Source organism: Chaetomium strumarium, assembly GCF_033439665.1.
Source record: "Chaetomium strumarium strain CBS 333.67 chromosome Unknown B0T15scaffold_8, whole genome shotgun sequence".
Taxonomy (NCBI): Eukaryota; Fungi; Ascomycota; class Sordariomycetes; order Sordariales; family Chaetomiaceae; genus Chaetomium; species Chaetomium strumarium.
This window is the reverse complement of record NW_026944436.1, coordinates 1,109,693-1,122,975: the sequence shown is the minus strand read 5'-3', so window position 1 is coordinate 1,122,975 and position 13,283 is coordinate 1,109,693. Positions and strand designations below refer to the sequence as shown.

Sequence of the window (13,283 nt, the reverse complement as noted above, 5' to 3'; positions counted from 1 at the left end):
TGTTCCATCACGGGTTGGAGAAGTAAGCTTTTGTGCTGGGCTGACACCAAACCCCGCATTGCGACCATCGTTTATGCAGTTCAGGTATGACGGACCCGCCCTCCTCCTGCGTGGCCACGTCCGAGCAGGGTGGTTAGATCGGCACTGGACGATGGGCTGCAGCAGGCTCTGAATCCTAATGAGTTCATGCTCGGTACACTACCTACTAGTCCTTCCTATTTTGGCTCGGCGGTGATTGGACCCCTTCAACCTCCTTCAGAGGTGTGGATGTATCCTTGGAGTCCGACACTGAACATAGTGATCAAAGTCTCATGAAGAAGAGTTCCTGCATTGACCCTTTCCTTCTCGCGCGTCTTTTATTCGCTAGCACCATAGATCCCACCATAGGACACGTTCATGCTACTCAAACTCGTATGAAGGTGGATACTAGTAGTCATATAACCGAGATCTTATCATTCTTGCCCAGGGTACATCACCTAGAACTCAAGAGGGCGTGTTGAAATCAGATACCAACTCGGAAGAAAGCGTCAACCCCTATTTTACACCTGTCCGTCCGAGAACCACGCATTCTTCGGCCGTGAGCCTCTTCCCTGGCGGGGCAGCGGCTGGACAACGCCCAACTTGCGGCGGATCCGCACCGGAACGTGGCCCGCGGGCGGCATCGTGCCCAAGCCAAAGAAGCGGTCGTCCATATGCGGTACGCCATGCACGGTCTCCATGTCAAAGTAGGCCGCAAACACGGCCGCGGTGCCGATGATCAGTCTCTTGGCGAGGTGCCGACCGGGGCAGATGAACGAGCCGCCGCCGTAGGGGATCCACACGCCCTCGAGGCCCTCGGTGGAGAACCTCATCTTCCTCTCGCCGTCGTCGGCCGCCATCTTGTCCTCCTTCTCGTCTGGCACGAGGAAGCGCTCGGCCCAGAACGCGTCCAAGGGTCGCTTGCCGCCGGCGGTGCGGGCATCCCCCCAGAGCCCGGCCCGGTGGGAGGCGATCATGGACGGCAGCGTGACCACGGCGCCCTTGCGGAGCGTGAACGGGCCCAGCCGGTAGTCGTGCAGATTCGGCGAGCGGTTGTGGAACATGACGACGTGTATGCGCAGCGCTTCGGCGTAGATGGACTGCGGGAGCGGCGACGAGACAATGTTGGTGATGTCAAAACGGAGCGGCAGCTCGGGTTCCCCGCCTCCAGATTCTTTGCTAGGCGGTGGTACGATGCAGGCCTTGTACTCGTCCTGCACGCGGGCGAGCAGCTCCCCGTCGCTGAATACGTGCATCAGATTCCAGAAGCACATGGGGAGGACATTTGCGTTGGCGCTGAGTTTGTGGGCACAGTTAGTCTCATCGTATGAGTGTATGTGAGCAGGAAAAAGAGGGAGAAGAACAGAAGGAGATTTAAAAAAAGATACTACTAGTAGTATCACTGGAACTTACGCAACGACGAGGGCGAGGTCCTCGGCGGCGAGTGCATCGTCGTCCCATTCCCCCGTGTCGTGACCCCATTGGTGACGCACCTTGTGCCATGTCATGCCCCAGTAGTCGTCCCAGGCCGGATCGTTGGGCCCGGTCGCGCGGTAGTCCGAGTGCTCCCGCGCAAAGGCATACCAGCGCTTGATGCCCTCCAGGACCCGTTCGCGCGCCTCGTAGCCTCTCGGAGCGAGCCAGCGCGGGTAGAAACCGGTGATGCTGGGCCACTCGCCGAGGTATGTCCAAAAATCCTCCACAAAGTCAGGGTTCAGTCTCAGGAGATGGGGACCGAAACTCGCGGTGATGTGCGCCGCTGTTAGCTTGTGCACCCACCAGTCGAAAAAGTGTGGGACTGTCGCCCACTCCCCCGAGTCAACGGGGTTGCCCGGGTCCGTCTTGGCTAGCTCGGCCGAGAGACAATCCAACATGCGAGCGCTGAGCTGCTTAAGATTCTCGCCCGTGAGATAGCGCCCGTTGCTCTTGTGCTGGTGAAACCAGATCCTGAGATGCGGCGGGACATTGGTTCCGGGAAGTGGTGTCGCGCCAACACCGCTGTTGTCGTTCTTGTACACATCTAGAATGGGCGGTCAGCAACTAAGTAGTATGTCCAGGGCATGAGCAACATACGCATTGCATGTTTAGGAGAACCAAAGACGTATTCCATCATCAGCACGGAAAAGACTTTGTTGGTACAAGCCTTCGAGTCCCTAAGCAAGGGGGGGAACGATTCGGGCTGAAGCAGAAGATATGCCTTGGCCGGGCCCAGCTTGAGGGTAAGGGGCATAGAGCCGCCATAGCGATGACTGATGGACTTTTCATTAACGAGATTTCACAGAAGTGGAGGAGTTACTAGGTAGGTTTGGACAGAATGACACTTACTAGGTCGCTTCCACCAACTTCTTTCTTGACATCGAGTACCCTATGAGGTCACCAAGATAGGGAATGCAGTACGGCTTCAACGGTGGCTCACGACCATCCCTACTGCTGTATCGACCGAGGAGTGAGATGATCGAGGTCGTGACGAAGGTCAGTATAGGGACAAGTGCCAAGAACGCCACCAGGCTTAACCATGAGTGCTCGTGAAGGACCGCTATCACGCCGTGTAGTAGGCTGCGGCCAGGCATGGCGGTGGATAAAGTCGCCATATTGGAGACTTGGGGAACCCTCGAGTAGGCAACAGCAAATCGAGGAAGAGGAGGATGGAAAGCTTAGCGGAAGGTGCGGGACACTCGGACACTGCAGGTCGGCGTTCATTTTATGCCAAGGACCAACGACGGAATCATATACGGAGGATGCACCTGGTAGTGATCTCGTAGTGCAGCACTGAGCAACGGGGACCGGGGGACGGGATGACCCGACCCCGAGCCGGGAGCCAAGATGGGGAGGAACCCTCACTCGATGCTGAGTTGCTGATGCAGGTTAAGGTACTACATAGTAAGATAATAATTATACAGTACTAGCAACCCAATGCACAGGCCACAGGTAAGCAAACGCTATTGGCCCCGGGAATAGTTCGGATACTGGTCAATCTGGAAGCTACGGAATCAGGTATGACCCGGGCCATGTCTGCACTCCTCAGGTTACTCGGATACGACTGCCAGGTTCGCAGTGCATGCTGTGAACTTGCATTACAACAGTACCCACCACGAGAATTGCAGGGGTTGGGAGAGGGCATGCAGGCGCTAACGTCAACTATCGGCTGCTCATCCCAGCTGGGGTTTGCCGCTGAATCACTAATAAATCAAAGGCGTCGGCCATTGCCAAAAAAAGGAACTAATGCAACTCTCCTCCACAACGCCGCTGACAACAGGACTCGGAACAATGCCGGCTACAACGGATTCGAGATGCCCTCCGAAGATGTTCTTGCCTGGGCAGTTCAACATCATGAGCGCCGGGCGGCCACTGCAGGAGTCGAAGGACGGGCCGACTTACCTGTCGCTCCATGTCCGACAACCGGGGTAACTTAGGTTAAGGTATAAGGTACCTTACTGAGCTACATTATTGACTGCATTGCCCGCCGTATCGCGAGCCTCGTTCCGGTTTGATCAATCATCACCTCTGGTTTCAATCCGGCCCGCTCCCTCCCACCTGCAATCATGTCGCCCGCAGAGCACAGCAACGGGTACCCCGTTGAGCCGCCAACTATGCCGCTGGCCATCGTTGGCATGGCATGTCGCTTCTCCGGCGGCGTCAACAGTCCCGAGAAGCTCTGGGACTATGTCTCGCAGGGGCGCAGTTCCTGGTCTACCATCCCGGAATCGAGGTTCAACCTTGACGCCTTCAACCATACCACTGTACGTGATGTCCTCGCTCGTGGGCCATGACCCCGTCACGAAACTCTGACTACTAATATGTACCCTAGTCGTCCGTCAAGGGAGGCCACTTCCTGGAAGAGGATGTCGGACTGTTTGACACGTCCTTCTTCAACTTCACCGCCGAGGCGGCAGCCGTGAGGCCATATTCCCGTGTTCCTTGGGCAGCATTCGAAGCCTGCTAACCGAGTCCTTTGGATAGGCTATGGACCCCCAGATCAGGCAGCAGCTAGAGTTAGCCTTTGAGGCAATAGAGAGCGGTGCGTACACACCTCCACAGTCAGACTCTTTGATCAAAGATCCAAATCAGTTCTGACGAGGAATCTTCAAAGCGGGAATCCCCGTCCAGAAGCTCGCCGGTTCCAACACGGCCGTGTTTGCCGGCACCTTCACCAAAGACTACCATGACCACCTGTTGGCCGACCACCTCCGGCGCCCTCGCAGCTTGATCACGGGCAACTACGACGCCATGGCGGCAAATCGCATCTCGCATTTCTTCGATCTGAAGGGCCCCAGCACCGCCATCGACACTGGCTGTTCCACCTCCCTTGTTGGGTTGCATCTTGCCGCGCAGAGTCTCCGGTCCGGGGAGACAGACCTCGCCATCGTCGGGGCCGCCTGCGTACATCTCAACCCGGAGGTCTTCTTCAGCTTGTCAAATATGGGGTAAGTCCGACTGTCCCAGGCAAAAGCCCTATCCTTCAGGCCACTTGCAACTGACGAATCTGGCCTACCAAAACAGGACCTGTGGCCCTGACGGTATCTGCTATGCCTTCGATCACCGCGTCCAGGGGTATGGGCGCGGTGAAGGCGTGGCCACCATCATCGTCAAGCGCCTGTCCGATGCCCTGGCACAGGGGGATCCCATCCGTGCCGTGGTTCGCGAGACGGGCGTGAACCAGGACGGCAAGACGGCCACCATCACCTCGCCGGACGAGGGTGCCCAGGTCACGCTGATAAAGACGTGCTATGAGCGAGCCGGACTCGATCCAGCCGACACAGCTGTTGTGGAGGCACACGGCACGGGCACCAAGACGGGCGATCCCATCGAGGCGCGAGCCATTGGCAAGGCCCTGAGTGAGCAGCGGCCGGCGGACAGGCCGTTGTATCTGGCGTCGGTGAAGACGAATCTTGGCCACACCGAGGCCGCTTCGGGACTGGCCGCCATCATCAAAATGGCGAAGTCCCTGGAGAAGGGCAAGGTTGCGCCGAGCATCAATTTCGAGCAGCCCAATCCCCAGATTGACCTGCACGCTCTGAGGCTGAAGGTATGTGAAGCTCTACTCATGTGTTTGAACAGAAAGGATGAGCTAATAGCTTGAAACTTTTACAGGTGCCAACAGCACTCGAAGACTGGCCATCCTCTCGAGGTATCCGCCGCGCCTCAATCAACAATTTCGGCTACGGCGGCACAAACGCCCATGTCATTCTAGAACAGGCCCCGCCCCCGCCCCAGGCTAACAAGTTTGATCTCATGAATGGGGCTGTCACGCACACGGAAAAGAGCAGCAGGCTGTTTGTCCTTAGTGGCAAGGACGAGGCGGCCACGAGGAAGATGGCGGCGAATCTCTGCGACTATCTCAAGTCGACCGAGGTCTCATTCCATGACCTGGCATATACCCTTGGTCAGCGACGCTCGAGGTTCCCCTGGACGTTGACGGCCTCGGCCTGTTCGGCAACGGAGCTGGTGGACGCCTTGTCCGACCCAGCGGCGAAGCCCCTCCAGGCGCCTGCCACACCCGTCCGCATCGGATTCGCCTTCAACGGTCAAGGTGCGCAGTGGTTTGGCATGGGAAGGGAACTCATCGCCTCTTATCCCACCTTCGCGAAGATACTCCAAGAGTGTGATGCCATCATCAAGGAGTTCGGAGCGGATTGGTCAATACTCGGTAAGCCACCCCTTCCCTCCCCTTTCCGTCTCCCATTTGTTTCATGCTAACCTCTCATACCCGCCACCCCAGAGGAACTGCAACAGAATGACCAGACCTCGCGCGTCAACGAAGTGCAATTCAGCATGCCGCTGTCGTGCGCCATCCAACTTGCACTCGTCTGCCTCCTGGCCGAATGGGGTATCAAGCCGTCAGCCGTCTGTGGCCACTCGTCCGGCGAAGTTGCGGCAGCCTTCGCAGCCGGCGCACTCGACTTGCGGGAAGCCATGGCCTGCACCTACTTCCGTGGTCTGATCAACATGCAGCACGTCAAGGCGACGAACGACACCACCCCAGGTGCCATGATAGCCGTAGGCTTAGGCCCAGAGGACGTGGCGTCGTACATTGATGCTGTCCAGTCAGGCAGGGTCGTTGTTGCGTGTGTCAACAGCCCGTCCAGCGTCACCCTGTCAGGCGACCTCGCCGGGATTGACGAGCTGGAGAAGAAGTTCGCCGAGCAATCCATCTTTGCGCGGAAGCTCAAAGTCCAGGCGGCCTTCCACTCGCATCACATGCATCCCCTCCAGGACGAATACCGCGCCGCTCTGCACACGCACATGCGCGGCAACAACAGGTTCTTCCACCCCGACGTCCAGTTCTTCTCGCCCGTGCAAGGGAGCAAGGTCGAGGACGCGAACGAGCTGGGGCCCGAGCATTGGATTGAGAACATGGTGCAGCCCGTACTCTTCGCCCAGTGCTTCTCGGATATGGTGCTCACGAAGCAGGAGGGCGGATCCTCCACCGCCCCGATCGTCGACATGGTTGTTGAGATTGGGCCCCACGGCGCCCTCGCTGGGCCCATTCGGCAGTGCTTGAGCGAGCCGGCAATGAGGAAGCTCGGCATCACGTACGGCTCCTCCCTCACGAGAGGCCAGGATGCCGTATTGACCGCTCAAGCCCTGGCTGGCTTGGTCCTCGCGAAGGGTGGATCGGTGGACATGGGGAAGGTCAATTTTCCCCGGGGCGAGGCCGGCCTAGACCTGAGAGCCATCCCAGACCTCCCGTCCTACCCCTGGAACCATGCGACCCGCTTCTGGAACGAGCCCCGCATCAGCCGCGAGCACCGCTTCCGGGAGCATCCTGCGCACGACCTGCTTGGGGTCCGCATGCCGGGCACAAGCGACTTGTCTCCGGTCTGGCGGCACATCCTCCGTGCCAGCGACGTGCCATGGGTCAACGACCACGTCGTGCACTCCAGCGTCATCTACCCCGGGTCGGGCTATATCGTAATGGCCATCGAGGCCATGCGGCAGCTTCACTGTGGAAAAAAGGATGAAGCGAGGGAGATTTCCGGGTATCTGCTCCAGGATGTCGAGATCATCAAGGCGCTGATTATCCCCGAGAACACGGACGGAGTCGAGGTGCAGCTCTTCCTCGAACCGCCCAACGAGAAGTCTCTGGTGCAGGATTGGCGCCAGTTCCACATCTATTCGGCTCCGACGCAGGATGATGATTGGGTCGAGATCGCCAAAGGCCGCATCGCTCTCGAATTCGCACGGGGAGCACCAAGTGCAAGTGAGCAGCAGCAATATCTACTCCAGTCCACGGCGGCGCTCGGCGTCGGAGCACCCCTCAGCTCGTATCCCAAGAAGATGAACCCCAAGGATCTCTTCAAGTCCCTCCATGCGGTTGGGGTCACCCATGGACCCTCCTTCCAGAACCTGACGAGGATCCGCATGGCGGACGGCAAATCCCTGGTGACTTTTGACGTCGCAGACTCGGCAGCCACCATGCCTGGGCGCAACCAGCAACCACATGTTATTCATCCCATCACGCTCGACGCTGTGTTTCAGGCCGCCTACTCAACCTTGTCCGCCGACGGCCGGAAGCTTGTGGGTGCATCGGTTCCGCGGTCCATCAAGCGGCTCTACATCTCGTCACAGATCGGCAGCGAGACGGGCCACCACCTGAAGGAGTACTCGCGTCTACTGCGGCACAGTCGCCAGGGGTTTGATGTTTCTGCTGCCGTGCTCCCGGACGATGAGGGATATGCCAATACCAACACAACACCTGTCATTGAGATGGACACGATGCACTTTCAGAGCCTTGGCCGATCGGCCGACGAGCACGAAAGCGCACCAGAAAGGCTTTGCCTCATTACCGACTGGAAGGAGAGCTTCGCCCTGAACGACAAGGAACCCCTTCGAGAGTCGTTGAAGTATGACACGCCCGAGGATGAAAAGATCATCGCCCAGGACCTCATCCGCGCGACGTACCACTTCGTCCACGACCTCCTCCAGGAGCTCACCGACGAGGATATCGCAGGCCTGGAATGGCACCACAAAGTGTTTCATACTTGGATGCTCGCCCTGGAGCAGAAGGCGGCCGCCAACCAGCTTGCGCCCAAGAGCGCCCGTTGGGCCACGACGTCGGAGGGCGTGAAGCAGATGCTCTACGACCGCGTGGAGAAGGCCAGCGTCAACGGCGAACTCGCTGTCCGCCTGGGCAAGAACATGCTGGCCATCATGCGCAGGGAGATCGCGCCGCTGGAGCTCATGCTCCGCGACCAGCTGCTGTACAAGTTCTACAAGAACATCCTCCACTTCCCCCGCTCCACCGCCCAGGCCGGCAAGGTGGTCCAGGCGATGGCCGCCGAGAACCCGCGCATGCGGATTCTTGAGATCGGTGCCGGCACAGGAGGATGCACCCTGCCCGTACTGCAGGCGCTCGGCGGTGGCAACACGGGCCTGCCGGTGCAGTTTGAGCACTACGACTTCACCGACATCAGCATGGGTTTCTTCCAGGCAGCTCGCGAGCAGTTTGGCGCTTGGGGCGAGATGATCAGCTACCAGACGCTGAACATCGAGGAGGACCCTGAGGGCCAGAACTTCCAGACCGGCTCCTATGACGTGATCATCGCCGCGCAGGTGTTGCACGCCACCAAGAGCCTGGCCTACACGATGACAAATGTGCGAAGGCTGCTGAAGGACGGCGGGAAGCTGGTACTCGTCGAGACGACACAGGATACTCCCGACATGACGCTCATCTTCGGGACGGTGCCCGGTTGGTGGCTAAGTGAGGAGCCCGAGCGGAAGCAGAACCCCAACCTGCCGCTTAGGAGCTGGGACAGAGTCCTGCGAGAAACTGGATTCAGCGGTCTGGACCTGAACGTCTGGGACTGCGAAGATCCGGTCCATCAATGCATGAGCTGCATCGTGTCCACGGCAGCCCCCTCGCAGCGGCCCGCCTTGGAGGAGGAGGTGACGCTGGTGTACGACGAAGCGGAAAGCCCTCCGCCACAGGCGTGGTGCGCCGAGCTCGTTGCGGAGCTCAAGAACAAGCTGGGGATCAAGTCGGTGCGACCCTCCAGCCTTGGCTCGCTCGATGCCACGGGGAAGACGCTTCTCTTCCTGTCGGGCTTGTCTGGAAAACCCCAACAATTCACCGAGTCCGCCTTTACCGGCATCAAAGCCATGATCACTAGCGCCAAGGGCGTCCTCTGGGTCACCAGTGGCTCGGCCATGGACTGCCCGATCCCCGAGAACGCCATGCACCTCGGCCTTCTGCGCACTGCTCGCGTGGAAGACAACAGCAAAATCTTCGCGTCGCTCGACCTCGACCCGTCGCGCCCCCCCTGGACAGCGGCCAGCCGCGACGCCATCGTCACCGTGTTCCGCGCTGCTCTCGACCGCAGCCGCGAGCCGGGAACCGTGGACTTTGAGTATGCCGAGCGCGGCGCGCGTATCTTCATCCCTCGGCTGCATCGCGACGTCGCGGAAAACGACGAGTTCGTGGGCGCTGGCGACAATAATAACAACACAGGCCAGCAGCAGCAGCAGCAGCAGCAGCAGCAGCCCAGCATGCAGCCTTTCGTTCAGCCCGGCCGGCCACTGCGCATGCATGTCGACATCCCTGGTCTGCTGGACAGCATCGTGTTCCGCGACGACCCGGCTGTCAGCCCGCGGGTGCCATTGCGGGACGACTGGGTCGAGATCGAGCCGAAGGCGTTTGGCCTGAACTTCCGCGACGTCATGAGCGCCATGGGGCAGCTCAATGAGAAGCAGGAGATGGGCAGCGAGTGTGCGGGCATCGTCACGGCGGTGGGGCCAGTGGCTGTTTCTCACTCTGAGTCTCAGGGGAGTGCAGCACCACTGCGGATTGGCGATCGTGTGTGCGCGCTGACCGTCCACGGCCACTTTGCGAACCGTGTGCGTGTTCCCCGGACGTCCGTGGCGCGCATCCCGGAGCATATGTCGTTTGAGACGGCCGCGTCCTTCGTCATTGTGTTTGTCACGGCGTGGTACTCCCTCTTCGAGTCGGCGCGCGCCGAGGAGGGCGACAGCGTCCTGATCCACGCCGCATCCGGTGGCGTGGGCCAGGCATGCATCATCCTCGCCAAGAGCGCAGGGCTCGAGGTGTATGCCACGGTCAGCACCCCCGAGAAGCGGCAATTCTTGACCGAGACATACGGGATTCCGGCCAGCCACATTTTCTCGAGCCGTGACGTATCCTTTGCGGCGGGCGTCATGGCAGCGACGGGCGGGCGCGGTGTCGATGTTGTTGTCAACTCGCTTGCCGGCAAGCTGCTGCATGAGAGTTGGAGTGCCGTTCTGGCGCCGCATGGGCGCTTCGTCGAGATCGGCAAGAAGGACATCCACACCAACAAGTCGCTCGACATGGAACCCTTCCGCAGGGGTCTGTCGTTCATGCACGTTGATGTCGTCCAGCTGGCCGACAACAGGGGCAAGACCATACAGCGTATCCTGCAGCAGCTCGTCAAGCAGCTCGGCGACGGCACCATCGCAAATGTCGCGCCTGTCACCACCTATTCTCTCGCCGATGTGTCGCGTGCATTCCGTACGATGCAGGCCGGCAAGCACATGGGCAAGATCGTCATCGTCCCCGGGGCGAGCGATATGGTCCGGGCAGTGCCACCGCCCCGGGCAGCAATTGACGTGGCGCCCAATGCAACATATCTCATCGTGGGCGGTCTCACGGGCATTGGCCAGTCCATCTCGCGGTGGCTTGTTGACCACGGCGCAAAGAATCTCCTGCTTGTCTCGCGCAGCGCAGCATCCCGACCCGAGAACCTCCAGTTTGGCCGTGAGCTGGAAGCCGCAGGCGCAAAGGTGTCGATAAGGAATTGCGATGTGGGCAGCATGGCCTCACTTCAGTCTGTCATGAAGGAGCACGATGCTTCCGGGATGCCTCCGATCCGTGGCGTCATCCACAGCGGTATGGTACTCGATGTAAGTGGCGCTCTTCTTCCTCATCAACGCTCCCTCTTCGCCCAGAAAGAAGACTACTAAACAAAACAACCCCTGTACCCATAGGACTCGGTCCTTGAGCGCATGGCGTACCAACAATGGCTCAACGCCACCAACACCAAGCTCGACGGCACCCGCAACCTGCACTCGGTGTTCGCCTCCCAAAGCCTGGACTTCTTTCTCGTGCTGTCCTCGGCCTCGGGTGTGCTCGGCAGCACCTCGCAGTCCAACTACGCCGCTGGCGGCACCTACCAGGACGCGCTAGTGCGCCACCGCGCCGCCCAGGGCCTCCCTGGCGTGGTGCTCGACCTCGGCATCGTCAACTCGGTCGGCTTCGTGGCCGAGACGGACGGCGTCAAGGATCGCCTCGCCCGCAGCGGCCACCGCCCGCTCGAGGAGGCCGAGGTGCTCGCCCTCGTCGAGCACGCCCTCCGCCGCCCCGTTCGGCCCGATGTCCGCACCGCCCAGATCGCCGCCGGCATCACCGGCGCCGCGCTCTTTACGGGCGAACCCCGCTTCCTGGCCCTGCACGACCCCACGGGCAACAGCGAGGCCGCGGGCGGGTCGGGCAAGGGCGGAGCCAAGGAGGCGGCGGCGCAGCGACAGCTGCACGAGCAGATGGCTTCGGCGCCGTCCGCTGGCGAGGCCACCGAGGTGGTGCAGCGCGCTGTCGTGTCCAAGCTGGCGAATATGTTTGTGCTGCCCGAGGCGGATATCGATCCGGCACAGCCTCTGTCGTGCTATGGTGTCGACTCGCTGGTGGCCGTCGAGTTGAGAAACTGGCTGGTGCCCCGAGCGAGGATTGAGATCAGCATTTTTGATTTGCTAGGAAGCTCATCTATTACCGAGGTGGCAGGAAAGGTTATTGCGCGGAGCAGGAAGTTGGCACCGCTTACTGTAGCGGCGTGAGTAGTTCAAGTTTGTTGTGGCCGAGGCGGGAGGAAAAGGATCCCTTTGCCACTTAGGTACTAACGTATGGTGTTTTTCTGCTGAGATGGTAGAAGTTCTCATCCCATTATTGTCCTGTCCATCAAGTTCCAGTCTAGCTAGATGGGATCTTCCCCTTGTGTTGACATAAAGGAGCCTGTTCTTTCCCACAAACAAGGAATCCATCGGCGATTGGTGTTTGTTGTGGTATGTTTTTTCCTTCTAGGGACCCGCAATCTGCTTTTGGCAACTGCACCCCTGCAATATACATGATTTGTGTATGCAATGTATGGCCTAACCATGGGAGTTGCTAAACAATGAACTCCAGTCATTGGATTGGACGCTGTTTAGAGCTGGAGAAAAACTTATTTAACTTAATCATTAAGTGGTCGAGGCTACCTGTTGAGACAGAATATAGCTTCTATCATCGGTTGGCGCCTGTCACTTGGCCCAACCCAGGTCAAGACAATGGTTCGTAGTGAGAATCTACGCTTTGGCCCTTGGCAGCCAGGTGTCCGTTTCGGCCTCCCCTTAGCAGTCGCAGTCGAGCGACAACGACAAGCTAAATATCGGAATACTCGACAGGTTTTCTAGAGGGCTTTCCCCTTGCTATATTTACGACATGTTTTTGTATACACTGAAAGCAGGTAACAATCTATTCCCACTGACTTTCAAGCGGTTGCCGACTACCCTACCCGGACCCCGCGAGGGGAAAAGAAGTGGGAAGTGAAAGAAGACGGGAATCAGACCAGGGGACCGTGAGGAGGAGATCTAGGCGAGCCCGTAGCGGAAAGAAGAGAGTATAGCTTCCTAGTTAATTCTCTCGGCATCGAACAAAACCTACCTGTTCAACAACCGTGTCCAGCCAGCCTGCAGGCAGCCGCGCACGAAAGACAGTTCGCATATCCGGTGCCGCGCTAGCTGCAACGGTCTGGACGAGTATATTTGCAATTGGTTGATGACGACCCTACGAATACACTGAACTTGAAGAAATAAAAAGCGAAACATGTCGTGGGGGCTTGCATGGTCCCCTGATAAGTGAGCGAAGTGGTTGTGGCGTCGTGCCAGAAGGTTCGATGCTGTGGGTCGAGTGGGAATAGCTTCATCCAAGGGGTCTGATGGACTGTGCTTGTAAGAGAGCTGGCTGAGTCACCGAGGCCTACCTCGAGCTCAGGCCGTTACACTAGCTAGGTTACCCTGTTTTGTCTCCTTCGACTCTCGGGCCTCCACCACCTCCCACGTTGGTACGCTACAACATGATGCAACTTGCGAAAAGGCTTGCTCTCGGTGCCACAACCTTTGCGTCCTGCGGAGGCCAGTCCGCACCTGTTGCGGACCCTAAACCGCAGACCCCCTGTCTCTGGAGACGACAGAACTTTTCAAGCGACTAAACGGAGGCAGTAAGTCGTTCTCTATATCTCGACGTCTGGTGGGTGCCGGATTGG

General features: G+C 59.0%; 2 protein-coding genes across 2 annotated transcripts; one reads left to right on the top strand and one right to left on the bottom strand.

The window, feature by feature from the left end:
- Positions 1 to 198: 198 nt before the first annotated feature.
- On the bottom strand, positions 199 to 2,862 carry B0T15DRAFT_326001 (cytochrome P450). Its single transcript, XM_062864119.1, has 4 exons — positions 2,344 to 2,862; positions 2,092 to 2,267; positions 1,432 to 2,038; positions 199 to 1,314 (listed from the first exon to the last, which is right to left on the bottom strand). Exons 1-4 carry the CDS (start codon positions 2,607 to 2,609, stop codon positions 540 to 542), a joined length of 1,824 nt encoding a protein of 607 aa, XP_062717680.1. The 5' UTR covers positions 2,610 to 2,862; the 3' UTR covers positions 199 to 539.
- A 677-nt stretch (positions 2,863 to 3,539) lies between these two features.
- Positions 3,540 to 12,232, top strand: B0T15DRAFT_423844 (reducing type I polyketide synthase). Its single transcript, XM_062865599.1, has 8 exons — positions 3,540 to 3,758; positions 3,827 to 3,913; positions 3,979 to 4,036; positions 4,109 to 4,442; positions 4,519 to 5,044; positions 5,110 to 5,665; positions 5,738 to 10,893; positions 10,978 to 12,232. The coding sequence occupies exons 1-8, from the start codon at positions 3,561 to 3,563 to the stop codon at positions 11,818 to 11,820; spliced, it is 7,758 nt and encodes a 2,585-aa protein (XP_062717679.1). The 5' UTR covers positions 3,540 to 3,560; the 3' UTR covers positions 11,821 to 12,232.
- The last annotated feature ends 1,051 nt before the right edge of the window (positions 12,233 to 13,283 follow it).